The sequence below is a fragment of the Opisthorchis viverrini genome, assembly GCF_000715545.1.
Source record: "Opisthorchis viverrini unplaced genomic scaffold opera_v5_24, whole genome shotgun sequence".
NCBI classification, from domain to species: Eukaryota; Metazoa; Platyhelminthes; class Trematoda; order Opisthorchiida; family Opisthorchiidae; genus Opisthorchis; species Opisthorchis viverrini.
In genome coordinates this window covers 1,586,171-1,606,790 of record NW_008751680.1, presented here as the reverse complement: position 1 = coordinate 1,606,790, position 20,620 = coordinate 1,586,171, and the positions used below count along the sequence as shown (strand labels likewise).

The 20,620-nt window shown below is 45.0% G+C and overlaps 2 protein-coding genes across 2 annotated transcripts; one reads left to right on the top strand and one right to left on the bottom strand.

Annotated features, from left to right (window-relative positions):
* Positions 1-2,056: 2,056 nt before the first annotated feature.
* On the top strand, positions 2,057-11,788 carry T265_12924 (hypothetical protein; the record flags this gene model as incomplete). The annotated part of the gene is made up of 5 exons (XM_009166292.1): positions 2,057-2,096; positions 2,136-2,294; positions 8,333-8,506; positions 10,827-11,060; positions 11,752-11,788. Coding segments are annotated over 5 exons (642 nt in total), but the record flags the coding sequence as incomplete, so codon positions are not given.
* Positions 11,789-16,008: 4,220 nt separating this feature from the next.
* On the bottom strand, positions 16,009-20,505 carry T265_02096 (hypothetical protein; the record flags this gene model as incomplete). The annotated part of the gene is made up of 1 exon (XM_009166255.1): positions 16,009-20,505. The coding sequence occupies one exon, from the start codon at positions 20,446-20,448 to the stop codon at positions 16,009-16,011; it is 4,440 nt and encodes a 1,479-aa protein (XP_009164519.1).
* Between the last annotated feature and the right edge of the window lie 115 nt (positions 20,506-20,620).

Genomic DNA, 20,620 nt, shown 5'->3' with positions numbered 1-20,620 from the left:
TGTGGTTCTCCTCAAGTTGGATTGAGTGATCCTGCAGCTGTAGCATTCTTTCGGTGCCTAACTTCCATGCCATCCGAAGGTTGCACGAGGGCTGGGATACTGCCAGGTTGCCCAAGCCTAGACAGGGACAGTCGAGGGGCAGAGGTCGGGTTCGAACCACGGACCTTCCGGTCAGTAAATTCGCGCTCTAACCACTTGGGCTATCTCGCCTCACTATCCTTACACCTTGAATTCTCGTTTCTGTGGTTGCCACACTCACTTTCGAAAATGGGCGCTATCACCGACTCCTTATTTGTCTGGGACAGTATTCTTTTCCCAAATGCAGGCAAACAGATCGGACAAGCGCTGACTGAAGACTTACCCCTATCCTTGAACGATGCGGATGGGAGGTTATCCGGATCAGAATCTCGGAGGTGCTTAAGAGAACATATGCAGCCATAAGCCTTGGAGGCAGTAGAGGGTTCTAGGTTCACCGTAAAGAGTTCCACGTCAACTGTGGGCTCCAGATAATTTTCAGGTAGTGGTTGCGATGCGTGTTCAAAGTATTCGGCTCAACAGTTGAGGTGGTCTTCTGCATTCAAGGTGGTCGTTCCATTCTGATAATTGATGGTTTCACTCAGGTAGTTTCCGGGGATCGGGGACACGAATGAACTGAACTACTCTTCGGGCATACCCGGCTTTCTGGGCCTCTTCCATTACGTTGGCTTTCAGTTCCCACAAGGATTCACCGATTCCTCAGAAGCGCTGATGGTGTCAGATGGCGTCAACGGATTCCTAATGAGGTACTTCAGTCACGGAAAACATCCAGCACTATCAACTTCGGTGGCTCAGCCGTGTACTACACATGCCAAAACACCGTCTACGAGATGTTCTCTCTGCTGTTCTCTCTGCCTCCAGATTGTCACAAATTGCGCACTATTTTGGATAAGGGGTGGAAAAGATTATGGAGAGTTTGGGCATTGCTGGTGTTATGTGCCTTGCAGGATGTGGCTGCCGCGACCCCGCGTATGCTTGACTGGAGGCATTGAAAGAAGTGGCGGCTGATTGATGTCATTTGCTTTTTTGCTGCTAGTTTTCCTCCAGATTTTCTGATTGTGCGCTTGGATGTGTAGGTACCTCACATTGCTTGCGATGAGCAGGAATCAAGTCCCCTCCCTCACCCACTTTTCTTTTCAAAGGCCTTAAATATTGCAAGATAAACTCTGTGGTTGTATGGAAACGAAGCATCATTGTCAGTACCGATGTTACTGTGTATGGTGGCAACCGTTACAAAGCAGCAGAAGTTCAGGTCAGACTTGCACGTTACCAATGTATGATATTAAGTGACTTTCTGTCCGTAAACGCTCTCGGCGAGTGCTACCACCTTCCATTGTACTCAACTAAATAAGACGATAACATTTTGCCTGTATGTGTGAAACATTTAATACATTCTCATTTCAGATTACAAAGAATTGTGACCTGGGCTTGGGTCCTCTGCTTTCCACTCTCTTCTCGGGGGTGATTACCAAACAAGCATGTTATTCGCGTGGGTTTGTTTCTTGTCTTCCGGAATCACCGGGTTCAGGGTGCAAATAGTTCGGGTCAGCTAGGCACTGGAGACGCTGGTGATCGGAGTGTACCGGTTCCGATACATTGTGATGCAATGTTTTTTGATACGGCTGATCGAACCACTCAATTGTCAACAGCTTTGTTTCTTGCGGGTGGTGGTGGACACTCTGTAGTTTCCAACGGTACCTCAATTTGGTCTTATTCACATCACTTTAAATAGGACTTCAGACGCTTGGTTGTGGTTCACACATTCATGGCCAGATAGGCCACTCTAGTGACCCAATGTTTCTTCATCCTATTGATCTCAATACCTCTCATCCTATCGTGGCCATCGCCTGTGGTTGGGACTTTACGCTATGTTTGACGAATGATGGTCAGTTGATTGGATTTGGGTCCAATATGCATGGGCAGATATTGGGTGCACCTGCTTCCTCGTACTCTGTACAGCCAGTGAGTTGCCTTGTTCAGTTCATACGCAGAGTTCCGAGTCACTGTTCCACCTGTTCAAATGGTTTCTGCTGGACTGCGACATGCACTGGTTGTTTCAGGTATGCAATCATTCTATCACCTCGCTCCATTTTCTTTAGTTGACGGTGAAGTGCTATCCTGGGGTGCTAATCGAAGAGGTCAGCTGGGTGCACCATGCGATACTTCAATTTCTGGTGTCGTCCGGTTTAATTTCAACCGATTGTATGGTAAACCTGTGTGCTGTTCAGCTGGAGCTCAACATTCCGTCATCGCTACAGGTAGATTCTAATTTCACTATCGACCATTGCCTCCGGCTTTGTTTCGTGGATTATTATCATACCGCATGGTCGAAAAGTCTTTTCATACTAGTTTACCTTCCCTCTGTAGCAGTTTGAAAGAACGTCGGAATAGGTAATAATGGCTTCGAATAGCCGTCCTGTGTCAGTATTTTACTGAGTCCATCACGAAGTCTGAACCTTTCCACCGTGTGATAGTTTATACACCCCTATATCACATTTTTGGACTGTACTGCGGAGTGTACATGTGACACCCACAGTCTCATACCAGTTTGGCCAGTGAGCAGTGATCCATCCTGCTGGTCCTGTGTATGCTCAGCGCAGCCTGCTTTCGTGGTCTTGTACCATCCACCGCTGTCCTGTGGTTGGACTTTTGGGCTCAGGACTTTATTTGAAAACCCTGATTGTCGTCTTGTCCAGACGTGGACGCCCCGACAGTATTCCAACTTTCGTACAACTATGGATCGCATAATTACGAATGGCCGCTTGCCACGTCGGTCATCGGGTGACACAATCACCCAGGTCGCCTTGCAGCACGGGTATGTGAAAACACTGCTAATGATGCCATCCTCCTTCCTCTTCCGTGTATTACTTCTCTCCCGCTTTAGCCCTTGCTATTGACAACTCCGTAGGCCCATTCGTAAGGACTGGCAGATCTGTTCGTCGACCACTGCCGTTAGCTGCGATACTTAAGGTTAACTCGACCACCACGGCCTCAGACACTTCGAAATTATTATTTAAGCCGCGATATTCGGTTCATTTTTCATCCTTTACCGTTCGCACTCTTAGAGGAACCGGATATCTTACATTGGAATTGCTTTTTGTTAGTGCGTGCTCTCGGTGAAACGAAGATTCAGGACCCAAGTGCGGTTTTACCAACTTTTCCATTGGTTTCTTCACGCTTTCGTTTGCATACTACTAGTGATCCACTTGCCGCCGTGGCTAGTTCTGTTGCGGCCTTACGGGAGTTAAAAACCAGTGTTCTCATTTTGTGTTGCTCTCAATGATGGCGATGACAACTAGGGTTGGTATTGTTTTGAACCATTGAACTGAAGGACCCCTGATTGTCTGTCTACCCGTTGATAATCGCCCATGTGCGGTTCATTTGGCAGAGTCTTGGAGAGTATATCATAAATGCGCCGAAAATAGCTGCGAGTTTGTTATATCTCCTTGCGACCTTAGCGCTCATACTATCAAAGATAACTTCCGCCTTATTGCGGTTGCCTAAAAGCCCAGTCATTGTTGTATTTGCCGGGGCTATGGGTGCGCATGCACATAGACTTGGCGCTGCTGAGTCTCAATTGGATGATCGTATTGTACCGGAATCGATTTGTGTGCAATACTACTAGATTCCGGAACAACCGAAGACGTTTTGTAGTATGGTGGCTTCTGCGTGCAACCCAACCCCAGACTTTTAGTAAAAGGCTCAAAGTGAGGTACCTCAACCAAACCCTCTTCCTCGGCCTGGGCAGTTGGGAGGTATCATTTACCCTTACCGGTCTTCGTTCACTGGCTCCTCCTCACATGTTCGTCGCTGGAGTCCTTCTGGCTCATTTAATTATCACTTGCGCAACCGTTGCTTTGCATACAAATTTTTGTCTCGTAAAATAAACCACTATAAACCTTTCTTAAATTAAAGGGTTCTGTTCCACATATGGCTTTCAACGTCTTTACTCTGTCAAATTGGGCGACAGACAGCTCTTTATCAGATCTTGCTCTATCTTTCTATCTATGTGTGTTGTGTGTCGGAATTACGCATACAAGATCCCGGTTCGGTTGTACACCTCAAACCACTGAGGATGAGTCTATATTTCTTGCGCTTTACTATTTTTGTGTCCGGTGACCTGATACACTAGCTGACGGCGTGGCAGCTACGATATCTAATCTAATCAACTGCTTGGAAGTCGGTTGGTGTTAGTGAAACTATCGTCGAAAAAGATGGGACCCCAATTCACCCACAAAAACATCATCTTGGACGATGGGCTAAGAGCTTCAAAGAACAGTTCGGCTGGTCCTCATCACTTCAACCTCACGGAAGACCAATTGAACGTCGATAGCAGTCTGCCATTAACAGCGGAAGTCCAACACGCAGTTTCATTGCACCAACGCTGAAAAGCACCTGACCCATATGATTTGCATCTTCACTGTTCAGAGAAAGTGACGAGTTTATTGTGGTTTCCGGACTATTTTACATCAAATTACCTGGAGTGAGCAATCAACGAGGGACTGGGTCTTACCTTGGTGTGATGCTTTGTGTGCCTCCGTGACTCACTGAGCTATGCTGTGGGGGTTTCCCTGCGACACTTGCACTCTCTCATACCAGATTGGTCGATAGTTAGAGATCCTACCATCACCGTGTCCTAGCCCTTCTTGTTGGGGGTTAGAAAACGAGCGATGACTTTTTGGTTAGAAATGGTGGTGTAACTACATTTCACACCAAATACCACTGTTTTTCGGTCAGGTTTTCGAGCCTTGGCTGAGAACTGTGATGGTCTTCCTATTTAAGTGTGGGCGCCCTCGCAGTGTTCTAGTCCACGCACAACCGTGATACCTGCAACTGACAATACGTACGGTAGCGAAGCATGACTGTTGAACATTGATGTCATGCTGTCGATAATGGTGATGATCTGGGGCGAGGAAAGAATAATGATAGAATGTACCTTCTCGACAGTTGTTTCCATATTCAAAAAGGGTACAAACACATACGAAAACCACCGGGGTACCAGTATAGTGGCCGTTGCTCTTAAGGTGGTTTCTGGTATTATCCACGAAGGTTAGTCTATCATGCGGAGTCAGATTGCCGCGAATCAAGCTGTGGAAGTTTCCACACGCAACAGCTCTTTTTAAGGTACCAAACTCCCTGATTTGTATTCAGTTCTGGAACTCCTGGCGGTATTACGCTCCAGAGCAAGGTGTGCACCGTCTTCCGCACCGTTTGGTGGCAGCATTTGAACAGGTCTAGTAGTCGAACGCAACACTCATTTCGTCCACGACTACTTGATACTTATGAGTACATAACGGTTGACCAAATGTGACTCAGAACCCTCAGGATCGGTGTTAAGTTTCTTAAGGGAACTATAGTAGAATGCTATAGTAAACAGTAGCTTGGATCCATGCGTTCCGATCCACTGATCTTGCATCCTCTCAACGTAATTGCGATGGAGCTGCACACCACGGCATAATCAGAAAGAAACCGAAAGTAACGAAAACCTTGTCTTCCGAATTTAATGGTGGTGTAATTGATTCTTATCTGTTGTTGGTGGACCGTGATGCCAAGTACCGTAGTGAAGACTCGTGTCGGTAGTCGTTCCTGATAAGGAACAAGTCGGGGTCCGGGCACAAGCTCACCAGTCTGCCACTGTTATTATGATAAATAGGATCGCAGCCAAAATGGCCACCTAGGAGGTTTTCCCGTTTTGTCTCAATCTGGCATCCGATTCGCCTGCTACTATCACAATACTGGATTTTAATAATTTTGAGGGAGCTCGTGGAGGTGTTGGTAAAAATGAACAAATACGAGGGACACCAATAAGATCGCCGTTTTTAGGATTTTTTGCAGAATTCATAATGCAAAAATTGAAGCAAATAGTGTTGCTCGATAAAATTCTAAAATGTGGATCCGCTACGTGGACGACACTTTTATGATCATCAAAAGGAGTGAAATGCAACGAGTAAGCCAACTGTTAAACAACGTTTTCGACGAGATCGAATTCACAATTTGAGAAGACAACGAAAAACTGGTATTTCTGGATATCTTCATCACTAGATTGCCTAACAGATAGCTACAAACTGAGATCTACAGAAAGGCAATGCATACGGACCAAATACTGAGCTATCACAGCAGCCATCCAAATCGTCACAAAGCGGATTGAGGCGCACCGTAGCACAATAGACATCATTATCAACAAACTAAAGATGGAAAACACCCGTATATATTGTTCCAGAGAAATGGATACCCAAGGTATTTCACCTGGATATCCCTCGGGAATCCAAATGTGGTCTATGGAGCAGCACGAAATGTAGATAATCATACTCCCGTATATCAAGAACATGGCTGAAATGACAAGGCTCTTACGGTAGCATTGCGCTACGGTCGCTTACAAACTTGCGACAACTTTGTGGAGGACACTATCAAAACCAAAAGGAAAACAAGATCCAATGATGAAGAACAATGTCATATACAAGACTCAATGCAAGGACTGCGACAAACGGGAAGGAAGCTCTACCAGAATACATGAAAACAAACTCGCTAATGGAAGTCCCTATCAATTTTCCCTCAGCTCCGTACACAAAGATCAGGAAAGACATGATTTCGACTGGAGCGGCGTCCGCATACTGACTCAAGTGAGACTGAAGAAAGAGCGTGAATTTATGTGAGCGTGGTACTCCACTGAAGAACCTGTCATCAAACATATCGAAATTGATCTCAGGTGCCAACCACTAAGAGCAAGAGAACGCCAGAACCGTAGAGCTCTGGGCTGTGGAAGCAACCAGACAAGGAGCAGGATAAGGGAATCAGGAAAGTCCGATCCAAACGGACACATCAGTTTGATTGCAGGTGACGTCCAACCAATAAACCAAGGTACCGAATTAACTGGGGACACTAGCCATTACAATGGGAAAATATGGCGGTGCAACTAACCAATCAGTCTCGCGGAGACCACAACGCAATGCAAATCGAGAGAAGCCAGGGAAGAAACTACTAAAATAGAAGGCGTTGAGATAACCAGTCATCTCAAAGGGACGCAGACCACAACGCAACAAAGGTCACAAACGGACCTATAGATTCATGAAAAACGCTGTCCTTCAAATAGCCAATCACGTTAGAAGACTACGGATATTATTTAAATGCTATGTAAGTGCACACAGGCAGAGGAATTACCCACCCGACTGCCCACTGATGTCTTGTCGTATGGTGACGAAACTTTTGCAAGTCAGTTGTCAAACTCGGCGAACAGATCAACAGCCACCTGATCTGCAACCAATAAACTCACCCGAGCTACCAATACTTCAACACAATACCAGTGTTTAAGATCACTGCGGGGAAACATAAACTAGTAGTACATATAGTGGCCCATAATTTATGGGACGGCGAGATGCTACTAGGTTGCCCAGATTGAAGCAAATGGTTTTCGCGGGAGGCACCAGTTGGGGCCTGTGGTTAAAGAATTCGACTCATGAGATAACGAGGTTGAACACGATGTTTGCAATCCACTGGGCGCTGGTGACTCTGGGCCTTTTAAAATGGGGCCATCCAGAGTGTGCAGTGCGCCCATAACCACCTATGCCGGTGAGCGCCTGAACCATTCGAGCCAGGAGGTTGTGATCCAAATCTACTTAGTAAATCAGCTATCAATCAGATATTTGGACAGGTGCGTCTAGAAGTGCAACTTTTCAAATGATCAACGCAGTTGGTGAATTATAGTAAAAAGATACCCTGGATGAACGGTAAGTGGCGCTTCCCTGATCGAATGTTTTCTATTCCCAATCAGAGGCATCAACTTTAATTAAACTTTGTTGTTGTACCGTAGTGGAGCGTCAACACTGATGTTGCTATCTCTCTAGTGATTTACCACCTTGCTTCCTCTTGATGTATGGCGTACTTGTGTTTGATTTGGGATTTCACCACCCATGTTGTCTTTTTTAGGGACTCAACTGGTGCGCAAGAGAACAGCTTGCTTCTTAAGCGTAGTTTTTTCTTAGAATACTGTAGATCTCTGGTACTAATGATCCCCTTCACTCTAGTACCAAATTATTACGCCAAATGGTTCACCTGTGGTACATGGTTTTCATGAAAGCCGAAGAATGCAGAGGGTTCAGATACTGTATACCTTCCGAAGCCCAGAAAGAGAGGTAGGAAAATCAGAAGTTGCTTTGAACCACCGACTTATCGGTGTTGCGCTTTGATTTGTAGCTTCCTCGCACTCATGATGTTACCACCTCGCTTCTTGCGTGCATCAACTGTGGCAACTGTTCAGTTAATTCCTTTTAGTGTAATGTTTCTATATGGTTGTTTCTAGATAAGGGCTATGTCCTGGTGTTTGGTGACCTTCGCTACTTTCATGGGCCTCAAGCAGCTGATGAACCCAGAGCACTTGGTGAATCCCGATGTCTGAGTTTTTCTCGTCATTTGTTTGGAGATCGCCCAGTCGTTCAAATCGCTTCTGGCTGGAGCCATATAGTTGGACTCACTGGTAAGTCTCAGGCTTCTGTTTTTCAGAACAATTTCCATTTATTCTGTCTTGTTTCGCATCGCTTAGGGGTCAACTGTTGAACAAAGACCAAACATATTCATTGTTTGGACCTGTGTGTTCAATAGATGGGGGTCCATTATAAAGATCACGTAGGGACAGACTCCACAACCTTTCAGTCTGTGATTTATGCCTAAACATAGTCTTAACTTATCATTATCGCGTGGTCACTCATTGTTCCTCTGGTTTTCCTGTTACCACCGCTGAGCTTAATGGTGTTCGGTGATCATTTGTTCCAGCCGACAATTTTAGACCGAGAGCGTACATTCTTTCACGTTGTTTCATGCACCCTATAAATGCTCTTCCTTATCAGTGTGGCTACGTTTTCGCAGCGGCTTTCCAGAAGATCAGCTCAATGCTATTGAGTTACAGCCGCTGGAGTGGAGGAGCTGAATGTTCTTGCGTTGGTTTGTGCATTCTGTTGTGGAAATAGACCGATGGACGAACCCGCATGGTGGTGCGACTGGAATAGAATTACTTATCCCAGAAGGGACTGCAGTCTGTAGTTAAAGGCCACCGCCGTTAACTAATAGTTACATGCTCCACCGAAGTCCACGACCATGTGTAGTCATTGTCCTCCAGGTAAATGGATATGAGCGCGTGTGCTGAGTGAAGCCATTCGTTTTTTATTGATTACCGGCCAACTAAAGACCGTCCGAGCTAAGTCATCCAAATTAAGTGTCCACGTAACCGGAAAGGATGACAACGCCCGTTCCATCGATGGAATCCATACTCATTAGGTTGACAAATTTAGTTGGCCGAGACGTATGCCGGATTGTTGTCGAGTTCCATCAAGTTTAGTCGAACCAGCTAATCGTATGGCATAGCCATTTGTTGGTACTTAATCTTCAGTAAGGCGCTTTCGACCCTCCAGTAAGCACAGCTCTCAAACCACGAATATCAGGAACCGTTGCATTAGGATCACTGGATACCTGAAGAATGGAATGTGGAATATCCGATCTTGTAAGCGGATTGAGGTGCGTGACCGAAATGGGGTCTTGCATGCATGTATCGGAAACACAACATGCATCCACAGCAGGAAAAGTAAGGCTTCAGCGAGATATGTGTGTTGCAACATTTGGAATGGATTATGGACACTGAACTGTTTGAGTTCATTGGAAAGTCATTTCAGTTTTTTCTCGACGCGTGACAGTGGTTGGGTTATTGATACCAGATCTACAGGACAGCAACAGAGCGTTTGGCTCTGTTTCGAGATGCTTTTCTTTAGCCTTTGACTTAAGTCTCGCCCAGATTAGAGCGGACAGCAGGGTTTTATTTGACTACCCTGCCTTTTCAGTGGTCTGATCCGCTTGGCCACGAAGAACAGGCCAGAGGGTGCAGGTATCTCACTCCTGATGCTAATGCGCGCTTGGAACCATGTTGTGGTGTTGGTAGTTTTTGTTTCTGTTTTGACCGTAGTCGCTAATTTGTTGGCAGTCACAATCAACTGGTGAACGGTTTTGGTGCGGGCGTACCCTAGATTTTCCTTCTTTGGGATAAGACAGTGTCCCAGTTTCCACAAATATGGAAATACTGGTTGCCTGGAGGTAACACTTTACTGTCTCCACACTTTCGCTGCAAGAAACAGCATGGCTTTACCCCCCTCCCCGAAACACCTCTTTATAGGATTACTCGTACTACGGGGACTTGCTCATCTTTGATCATCCTACTATGATCAAACCCAGTGGAATAGACTCTCAACCAATGTATTCCTCGCAAGCATGAAACTATTAAAGCCCGACTAGCAGTCAAGGTTGTAGCTTTCGTTTGGGATTCCAAAGGTAGAAGTTCTGGACTCATGTTTCATTCTCTAGTGCTCACAAGCTGTGCATATCTTTTGACGTGTCAAGATTGGAAGTCTGGAATTGTGATACCGGAGGTCGGGCGAGCTTATCACTTTACTGAAACGGGATATTCAGGTGCTTCCAGCATGCACTGGTGAAGTAGTGGTAACACACAGACCTCGCGTCTCAAACGTCGATTTCAAACCTTTGTGTGGCTAAGTATATGCGCTGCTGAGGAGTCCTGAGAATACAGGAATTCCATTAGGACAGACAGAGGGTGTATATGCATTGTCAGTTTTGTGTGTCATTCAGTCCACAATTCCTTTTTGGTGTGTCACTTTCTGTCCTGAAGCTTCGCTGCGTCGTTTTATTTTTTCTTACTTGACTTGGCTTACAATAATTGAGTCTATGAATCCTCACGATACTACTGTTCTCTGACAAATTCCGCTGACTGTATTTCCTCAATGCTTGTTTTCCAGACACCGGGGCGGTTTACACGTGGGGTCGAGCTGATCTAGGACAACTCGGACGGCCAACATACCCTGCTGTTGATTCTGTCGGCCCGCGATATGATCCTACTCCTGGGCTCGTAGTCTTCGACGATGATGGAAACGGTAGACCTGTTAAGATTGTGAATGTTGCAGCGGGCTCTGAACATTCGATGGCGTTAGATGAGAATGGTCGTATTTGGACATGGGGGTGGAATGAGCATGGTATGTGTGGTGTTGTTTCGGCCATGAACAATGACGAATCCGGAGACCATCCACTTCACGGTTGCGTTCAGCGTCCAACTTGTGTTACCTTCCCTTCATCCAATACGTACCAAGGTTTGCAGGACCCAAAGGCGGTTGCTATCGGGGCTGGTTACGGCCACTCGCTAGCATTTGTTTACTGAAGTGCTCGTACACATTTCACATTCTTTATAAATGAACTTCGGCAGTTCAAGTTACCTTGCATTATATTAATCGTACGGTTCCCCGTATTTTCTGTCACTATTTGGACAATCCACTATAATGGTATTCTATGGGATTTAATCGTTCGAGAGTAAAGCGTTTTATCAACAAGGTCTTCATGGTCACCTAAATTTAGCGGCGCTTTGAGTAGAAGCTCACTTGTGGTCTCAGTGGGGTGACTCTTTCACAGGGGTCTCCTGGGGATGAGCGCGCACTCATTCCAACTGCTGGTGGCGAGCGGAATGTATTGAGAGTTATCGTGGGTAATTTGCCACTACAGTAGTCTCCAATGCGAGATGTTTGACACAAAAGCGCCTCAGCCTCATTGATACCAGTGCCTCCCTAATCAGTAGTATCACCGTTACACCAGTATCTGTGCTTGGCCAGGCGTGCTGCAGTAAGTGGTGGCGAACGGAAGTCGATAGCATTCTCTTCATTTTTTTTTATCCAGACCGCTGGAATCAGTATTGGTGGCGTGGATCATCAGTTGTCGGCTGTAAGTCTACGTTTAGCCCTATCTCCCCTTTCACACAAGGCGTGGTTTTACGGCAATGAGAGGTCGATGTTGCTTTCACCATTGTTTTCCTAATAAGAAATCCACTTTACCACCTTTCCCTTATCTAATAACTGCTGCCACATGTGCCGGCTCAATCACAACTTTCGAACTTCGCTTGCAGATTTCTAATTTCCAATAGAGTTTTCGTCCTGTAAGTAAAGCCATTCTATGCTGAAAAGTCGAAAGGCACTAATTACTCAATACTAATCAGCTAAGGTCAACAATACAATGATAAACAAATAGGTTAGTCCGAAAAATTACTCCCCAAAATGGAATTCTACGTAGTCCACAGAGCAAAGTAAACCAATGATAGTTTTGTCGACAGTTCAACAGGATAATGTCAAAAGTAGCATTACCGTGATAGCTACCTAACAATAAAAATCCCCACATCAAGTGCGATGCGGAGGTAATGTCATCACTGGGCATTGATTTTCCTTACCTGCATGACAGAAAGCTTGTGGAGAACTAGAATCCAACAAACCGTGCAGTTTTGGACTATCAGTTGGTCTGTCTCAAGTTGAGATTCGTTTTTGCTGTCTCATAAAAGTTTCCTCGAATATGGTCTCCGATCGCAAGAGTTGACTTGACAACAACTCGAATTGAGCTAACAATCGGTGTTCAGCTAGTATGAGGGAGTGTCGCTTACTGGTGGCTAGGTCTTGTAGGGGGTCGTTATCCGACACAAACCATGAGTCTATCCAGACGGTGGGGTCAGTCAAACATCAATTCAAACTGATAACTTGCTCCGCCTCCACAGACGGCTACGTTTACACAATCATAAGAATCAACAAAAGACGTCGGTCGGGTGCTTTCACCCTAGAATCTTAAAACATAAAGAATAAACAAATAACCAAGGACCGCGGATGAGCATGCAGTTCTCTAAAAAGATATTATACGAAGCGCACTTGATAAGAAACACGAAGTGGAAACAGAAGATATTGAAGTTTTGAAGAAGAGACTGAGATTCACACCACAGTGTCTGGTACTTGAGGCCATTGAAATAGCCGAAAGCCCCAGTATGAATAGGATAGAGGGCACGGCATTAGGAAGCGTACGGGGAGAGGTTCTAGGTTAGTCAGGTTCGCATGTGGCGGTGCTCTAATGAGAAAGAGTCATTGACAGAATTTGATTAGTTCTGTTGAGCGGAGCCCAAACCGGTTAAGATCCACGCCGCCTTCACCTCCTAAACAGGTGGTCGTAGCTCCAACCAACCCACAGCAATTTTGTGAAAAAGTTCAATAGAAACCACTAACTGAAACCTCTAAACCGGAAGCACAAGGCCTTAGGCCTTATTCAGATCGATGTTAACTTACCCGTCTACCAGTCATAAGACTGAATCACACACACTTACCTTCAGAGGCGAAACGTTGCTCAGGAATGAACCCGCATGTCTAGCAAGCTATCGTGGTACCTGTGCAGCTGTTTCTTCTAGTTTGTCAATGATGAAGAATGGACTTGCACTTAGTAAAAAGCACCCGCAATATGGCGAAAAAAGTAGGACGTCGAGACATGTTGTGGTACCGCGGAATCGGGTTAATTCGAAGTACATTCACACTGACACATCAAGATTCATGAACGATGTCAAAATGGCATCCAGGAGCTTTAAAACGGTTTATCGGTTATTCAGTTATAAACTGGCGAGTTTTATGGTGTTCTTTTATGCAAATCTGAAATGACAACATCAACAAAGTTAAACGGACTGGTGAATGAACATCGCTCGGCAAAAAATGGATCTTCACAACAAAATAGAATGGTCGATTTTCATATGCCCATCCATCTAACTGACAGAGTCTGTATCCACGCGTCATGACAGGACTTCTCAGAGCTCATCACACAAAGTCTTGTATTCGGTCGCAGTCATGTCCATCCAAATTACTGCAGCATCAACTATATCCGCCCTCATAGCTCTTCCGCACCCATTTCATGGTCTGAAAGTTACTAATAACAGGTTCTCTCACTTACAGATAGAAAACGGAGAAAAATGACCAGTGAGTATCACCTTTAATGCCCACGGGTTGTAGAGTTTTTTCGGTCTAATTGAACTGAAAGCTACATTAGTCTATAGTGCTGAATATGCAACGGCGAATTGCTGTCAACACGTTTTGTACTACTAATGATGCAAAGTACCGCCAAGCGTCGAAATCCACGGGATTCACTTTTACCTTGGAGACCGCTTCAGCTAGGAAGCGTTTACCATGGTGCACAAAGCTCTGAAACAAGAAAGTTTGGCTGGTGGATGTTCTGGATTGATGCGTATTAGGCACGGTAGCTCTAATACCCGGTGCACTATTGGTTATGGGAATGTAGTGGTTTTTAGTGCTTTTCTGTCACTGATGTGTTCCCTCTGTAAGTGCGGTGAATTTCCAGGAAGTGTGCTGTTGATTTGATCCTGGGACCTTTTGACCAGGCCGCATACAAGACAGCGGAACCTAACTGCTCACTACACCCATCAATCACCCACTTGCCCAATCTAGACGGTTCTCTTGTAATAACTCAAGTTCAGTAGGTTCGATTTACGGAGGAACCTTCTTAAAAGAGAAAATTCACATTTGCTCTTGAGTTTCTTACGCCGAATCACCTCTGGAGAGAATCCTCAACCAAAAGTCGTCTTACGCAAACAGTGATAGCCGTAATTTTTTTCACGAAATCGCCAATACCCTTTGGAGGGATCACAGCAGTCTCAGTGCTTGACCAACCGGGTGGACGTAGCAACAGTTCCAAAACTAGTAAAATGCTTCACTCAGCAGCAAACATTGAATGAATTGGAAACATCTATCTAACCTGGTTTCATCGAGACGTACCAGTTCACTACCGAAATGTAGCAAGTTTTGATAAGAGCTAAGCCGTACTGTTAAAATTAAACAAATGTTTTCAGCGTTGGAATTGTTTTAGTAACGAGGTGGTTAGGAAACGGGTTTTTGGTTGTGCTGCAGGCACCTCAATCAGGTAGAACATCCAGCATCATCGACAACGATGGCTCGGTCATGTGCTACGCATGCCGAAACACCGTCTATCGAGACGAGTGTTGTTCTCCGTGCCTCCTTCAGGATGGCGCAAACCGCGAGGTGGACAGCACATGACTTGGCAAAAAGGCTTGAAAGAGATTACGAAGAGTTTGGGTGTTGTTAGTGTTGTGAGACTTCCTACGAGGAGTTTGGGTGTTGTTAGTGTTGTGAGACTTCCAGGATGGGGTCCCCGTGACCCCGTCTGTGTTTGGCTGTAGACGTTGCAAGAAATGTCGTCTAATCGATGTCAGTGGCGTTCGTGCGGTCGGTTTCTTTCCAGATTGTCTGAGTGAGCAGTTGGAGGTGTAGGCACCTCAGAATGCTTGACATAGGACAGCACTAGGTCCCCTCCTTCACCCACTCTTTTTCTCTTCCTTTCACTCTGGGGCTTTTAATATATATGGTAGGTAGTGAAGCATCGGTGCCAACACTGATGGTGCTGTCTCTGATGATGAGGATGATGCTCTGTCCACCCACACCAGCCGCTTTAGCCGACAGTATGGCCGCTGAATACTAAACAATAGACAAGAGGATTTTGTTAACCTATTGGTTACATATGCAGTGCGACTGCAATAGAAGCAAAGTTCGTAGGCACCCACCAGTGGAACTTGCAAGTAACGACCGTGCATATGACGGTGTGATTATTAGAGTGGTTTCCCAAAAGGATTTCATTTCCTGATTTGAGTCATTTTCGGCTTTTGCTCGTCTTTGGCGTCTTTAAATAACCTACCATAATCTTATAGTAGAATAGAACAGATTTTTACCATCACTGTTGCCATAGGCATGGTGAACCATACAGTGATTTCTCGTATAGTTATGCATAGTTATGTATAGTTATGAATACAACACTGTCAAGTTTAGGATACACCCAATTAACCTTCTTTCAAACTCGATGCCAACACAACAATTTGCCAAGAAAATGAACGGTTTTGATGAATAATAATTTACACAAAAATAATTCAACGGAATGTTAAACAATAAAGTAAATTTTTCGTTCGTGCACAATCTCTTATCCTGAGTATTCATTTGCAGCGTTTAAGGGAGAGAAGTTTTACCAGGATAACAACCAACTCTTTGACAGTTCTTTGCCGAGAATAAATGCGCTATTTGTGCATGATGACAAAGCCATCGTGGGAACTGCAAGGGGTTAGCGTCGTTTCGTGAGCTCTTGCAAAGCCTCCACAAGCCGCAAAGCTTCGACAAAACCCAGTCCCAAATCTGAGCGTATGCTTTTGGCAAAGTATTCAGGAGCCCAATGACGCATGTAGGCCAACTGAGACAGAACTATGCCATCAATATCCCCGCAAAGTTTTCGTAACAGGTGCGAAAGGCCTTTGTTTGTGAACCATTCACTGACCTGTTGCACGGTCCATTGCCGCACATGTGGTTGAACAATGTCATCGTAATTTGCAGTACTGAATACGACGGTTGGCGTCCCCTGGGTGGTTGGTCCGAACACCGACATTGGCGACAAATCCGTCAGTGCATGTAATCCTAATTGTTCCGTCGGAACTTGTGTGCCCAAGCTTGAAACCCCCGTCCCGGTGGTTTTGATATCCTCAATTATGGAAAGTGTTTGAACACTGGAATCTGGTGGTACTTTGGGTTTTGAGTCGCTCATTTTTGATGGTAACGAACCTTGAGTTTTTGAGCTTCTAGCAGACAAAACCACGTGACTTCCTGTTTCTAACGTTGTCGGTGATATTGCATTCGGTTTTTCAGTCTTCTGATCTTCACCGGCTAATCCTGCTTCGATTAGCGGTCTAGATAAAATACTGGTAAGTGCCACTGTTTCCAGTGCAAGTGCTCCATCAGGCGCTTCTTTACTCGTTTCATTTAGTTCCGATTGTATGGCAGCTCTAGATGATCCCGTCGGTTTCGTTTGTTTCGGCAGATTAGGATCCATCGATTGGCTGGTTTTAGATAGTTGAGGTTGCGAAATTGAGCTTGGCTCTTCGGGCAAGTCTTGTACATCGAAATCAGTATTTACAATTTTGTCATCCTTTGATGATTTCTGGTTTTCTGCGACATTCAGCCTCAATGCATTGTCTGCTATGCTGGTTCCAGACGACTGGCAGATTATTTTGGACTTTATTTCACTCACATTCGTATCCGTGATGCAAGCTTGAGCAACCTGCGACCTGTTTCCCCGTGGTGTGTTGTCACGTGAATCAACGGTTTTTGTGCCCAAAGCATTGTCAAATTGTGGCCATGGCGGTTGCAATTTCAGTGCACTGGCGTGTGAAACCTGTTCCTCCTGTAATCCTTCGGGTTTTTCTCTCGTGCTCATTAGAATATTTTCTGCCAAACTTGCGCTGGGCTGCTGGTTATTTGGCTGAGATTTGACTTCATCCACTTTAGAGACAGGTGCTTCAACCGAGCACTTCAACTGAACATCATCTGACTTCATTACTGATTTTGTTTCCTGTGAATTTTCAACGTGCACCCCCAAGGCATCTTCCATTTTCTTCGTTCTAGATGGTGGATAGGATGGCCACGATTTCATTGCATCCAAAGAAGAAGCTTGTGATGGCGAGACTTGACGAATTTTGTCTTCACCTACGTCTGAAACTTTGCTTGCATGTGAGTCCTTCCGTTCGCCTGCAACTCCGCTGACTTTTGAACTTGGTTCGGATGACCGATATGTTAGTTGTGACTTGGTTCCGGTTACGAGTTGTTCTTGTTCTATGCCTTTGTGTTCTGGCTGATCATTCTCTTCTCTGAAGTCTATGGTTTTTTCCTCTCTTGAGCTAGGCTGACAGCCTGTTACATCTGATCTCAATGCATTATCTGTTTGGCTTGCCTTGATTGACTGATTGATCGGTGGGGATTGGATGCCACTCAGGTGTGAGATATACGAGTGCTCTAGATGACTTGTATGGTCTTTTTCACCAACATTTACATCTGGCATTTTCGTTTCCTTTAACTCTTCCTGTTTTCTTTCAACATCCATTCTTAGCTCATCATCTGTCAAAATTTTACCAGATGGCTGAGTGGTTGGTTGTGATATGCTTACACTTGAGTGGACGTCCCACGATTTGTTTTTAGGACTTTCGTTGCCCTTTGGCGTTCTTACGTTCGGATCGGCTGAAGTTCCTTCGTTAGCCGCCGATTGTATCTTCTCTGCATTTTCATCTTCTAGTCCAGAGGTACTTTCTTTCAGTATTGCCTCCTGTGAACCTGTAGATGATTGTGTTGGTGAGTAGGCAGTAAGCGCCCCAGTTCTCAGTACTTCGCCTTGAATACGGTATAGTTCATTTGTACCAGAATTTTCTGTCTTTTGAGCAATACTTTTGTCGTGTTCCGGGATTTTAACTGAAGGTTTCTGATCACTGATATTTGATACTTGGCTGTCATTGTAATGCTCTCGCTCGCCTATGGGGTCTGAAACATCCGGTGTCTCTTGGTACTCCCCTGTTTTCAAATCATGTGCTGGTGTTGACAATTCGACTTTCGATGTATCCAACACTGTGGCCTCAATGTTCTGCGCACTGAACTGTGTGACCACAGGTGAGTGAATCTGTACTGGGGTAGGCCTATTAGGATGTTCTGCTTGAATTTCTTCATCTTGATCTCTACTCAAAACGGAAGAGATTGCCTGTATATCACCATAATGATGGCTTGGTATATCAGATCTTGTTGAAAGAAGCGGCGTTGGAGAAGATGAACAAGACCGTTGAATCTCGATTTCTGGTGAAGCTGACCGACGTGGACTCCCTTTAGATATCATTTGTTCAGCGGTTTGTGTTATTGCACTTTGCTTAGCTGGTTCACTATCTGAGGATGTTAAGAAAATGGAAGAAGATTTTAGGCCATTCAGATCATCCATACTCATCAATCCTTTGTTTGCCTCCATAGAGTCGTAAGTAAGCGAGTCAAGCGGTTCGTCTGCTACAGTAATGGCATATGGTCTTCCTGCAAGGGAAACCAGATGTCTTAGTGTTGTGACAAAAGTTCGCTTGTGTGTGAAATCCAGTGCTTCGGATATGTTTGGTAGGCGCGCCGTCCATCCATTTGGATGAAACTTCGGTGGCATTAAGATGTAGATCAGAACTTTGGGTGACTTCTCTGAATTTATCGATAAAAAATACTGTAGTTCGACTCGACATCCAGGACTCAGCCGGTAAGCATCACTCAAACAAACGATCATAACGGTAGCTTGATCCAAGCACTCCAGCCAGCCTTTGAGATCGCCTGAAAAGGCAGCCAATGCACTCATTCCCATCTCTTGCGCGATTTGACTATCGATAACATTTGTTCTGTTATGATTCCAAACAGGCAAACTGGCAGCGCGAAGTTGCTCTATGAAATAACCAGCAGCAGGTGCATTTATAGGTGCATAGCTCATCACTATTGGGCCGCATTCTGTTGGCTTCGGGAGTGTATAAGACTCAAATGTCATCGATGCAATGGGCTGTGATCGTTGCCATGTAAAGACTTCCAGTGTTCGATACAACGCTTCATTGGGATTCCCCACTACTGTAAAAAGCCGTGAAAGTTCAGTCATACGGCTAATAAGCTCGCTCAGTGCTCCATTTTCTTTCAAATTTGGACTGAACACTAGATGGTGTATCACACGAATAGCCGCGTTTGCTTCTCTTTCTGATTCTTCATTCAACTGTGCACTCATGTAAACATCAGTTAATTTTAAGAGAAACTTCAGGAAATTCATGGATGGCAGAGGTGGTCTACCTGTTCGTTGAGGTCGTTCCATTTCCGTTGCCAGTAGTGTACGGTGCGTATTTTCATTCACAGCAAAAGCACTTACGGCTGTCATAAATTCAGCAACCGTGTATCCGTGGTATTTTCGTCTGGCAGAGTGGCTTGCTGAATACATATAACTGAGAAGCTGATGAATCAGATTTGGAGCTTGGTTCAGTGCCATAGGCACGTCAACTTCGTCTAAAGTGTGTGCCAAACAAAGTGATGCGAGACAGCGCAGAGACGGCTCTCGTTGAAAAGTTAGTATATTTAACAATGCATCCCTGCCAACGGTGTACTGAGCCATGTCACGGTTCCCAGGAATTTTAACAATGTTGTGCAAAAGGGAAAGGCTAGCCTTTATTAGAAAATACACATTCTTGCTGTTGAGGTTTTCCAAATACGGTGGGTGCCCAATATTCAGATTGAGTAAATGTGATATTCCAGCTACCGCCAAAGCTGTCGTAAAGTCGTTGGAAATATCAGAGTAGCTCCACGCAATGCTGTACAAGTAAAAAGAAGAGAACCATGTTCCGTCATTGCTGAACACACCCAAGTTGTTTAATCGTTTGATCAGCTTGACTGCGAGTGAGGGAAACCGTCTTTCGTTTAAGTATTCGGCGATGTTTTCTCTCAGATAGGGGTAGCTTGTGAAGGTTCGACTCAGATGCTTGTTTATTCGGTAAAGTGAGGTTAGGTCATTCAGTTCTTCCAATTTGATGAGATTCGTTATTGCTTCGTCAATAAACCGTTGAATCTCTTCCCATGTGAAGTTGTTTCGACATTTTGGGACAGTTATAAGACTCCTGTCTGGAATATCGTTCGGCTCTAGTTTATCAGCCGCCATCGCCATCTGTTTTGTATCCTCGTCATTTCGAGCGGACATATTTGGCTTCCTTTGTGGATCACGGCTGGCGTATATGCTTAATAGTGCGCCCCTCAATGGATATGTGGCTGAGGATATTAGCTGGGCATCCGCTAAAAAAAGAGAATAATAAGTCCATGGGATCAACTGTCACAATTTCGTTCACACAAAGTTTCAGAGCGAGTGTCAAGTG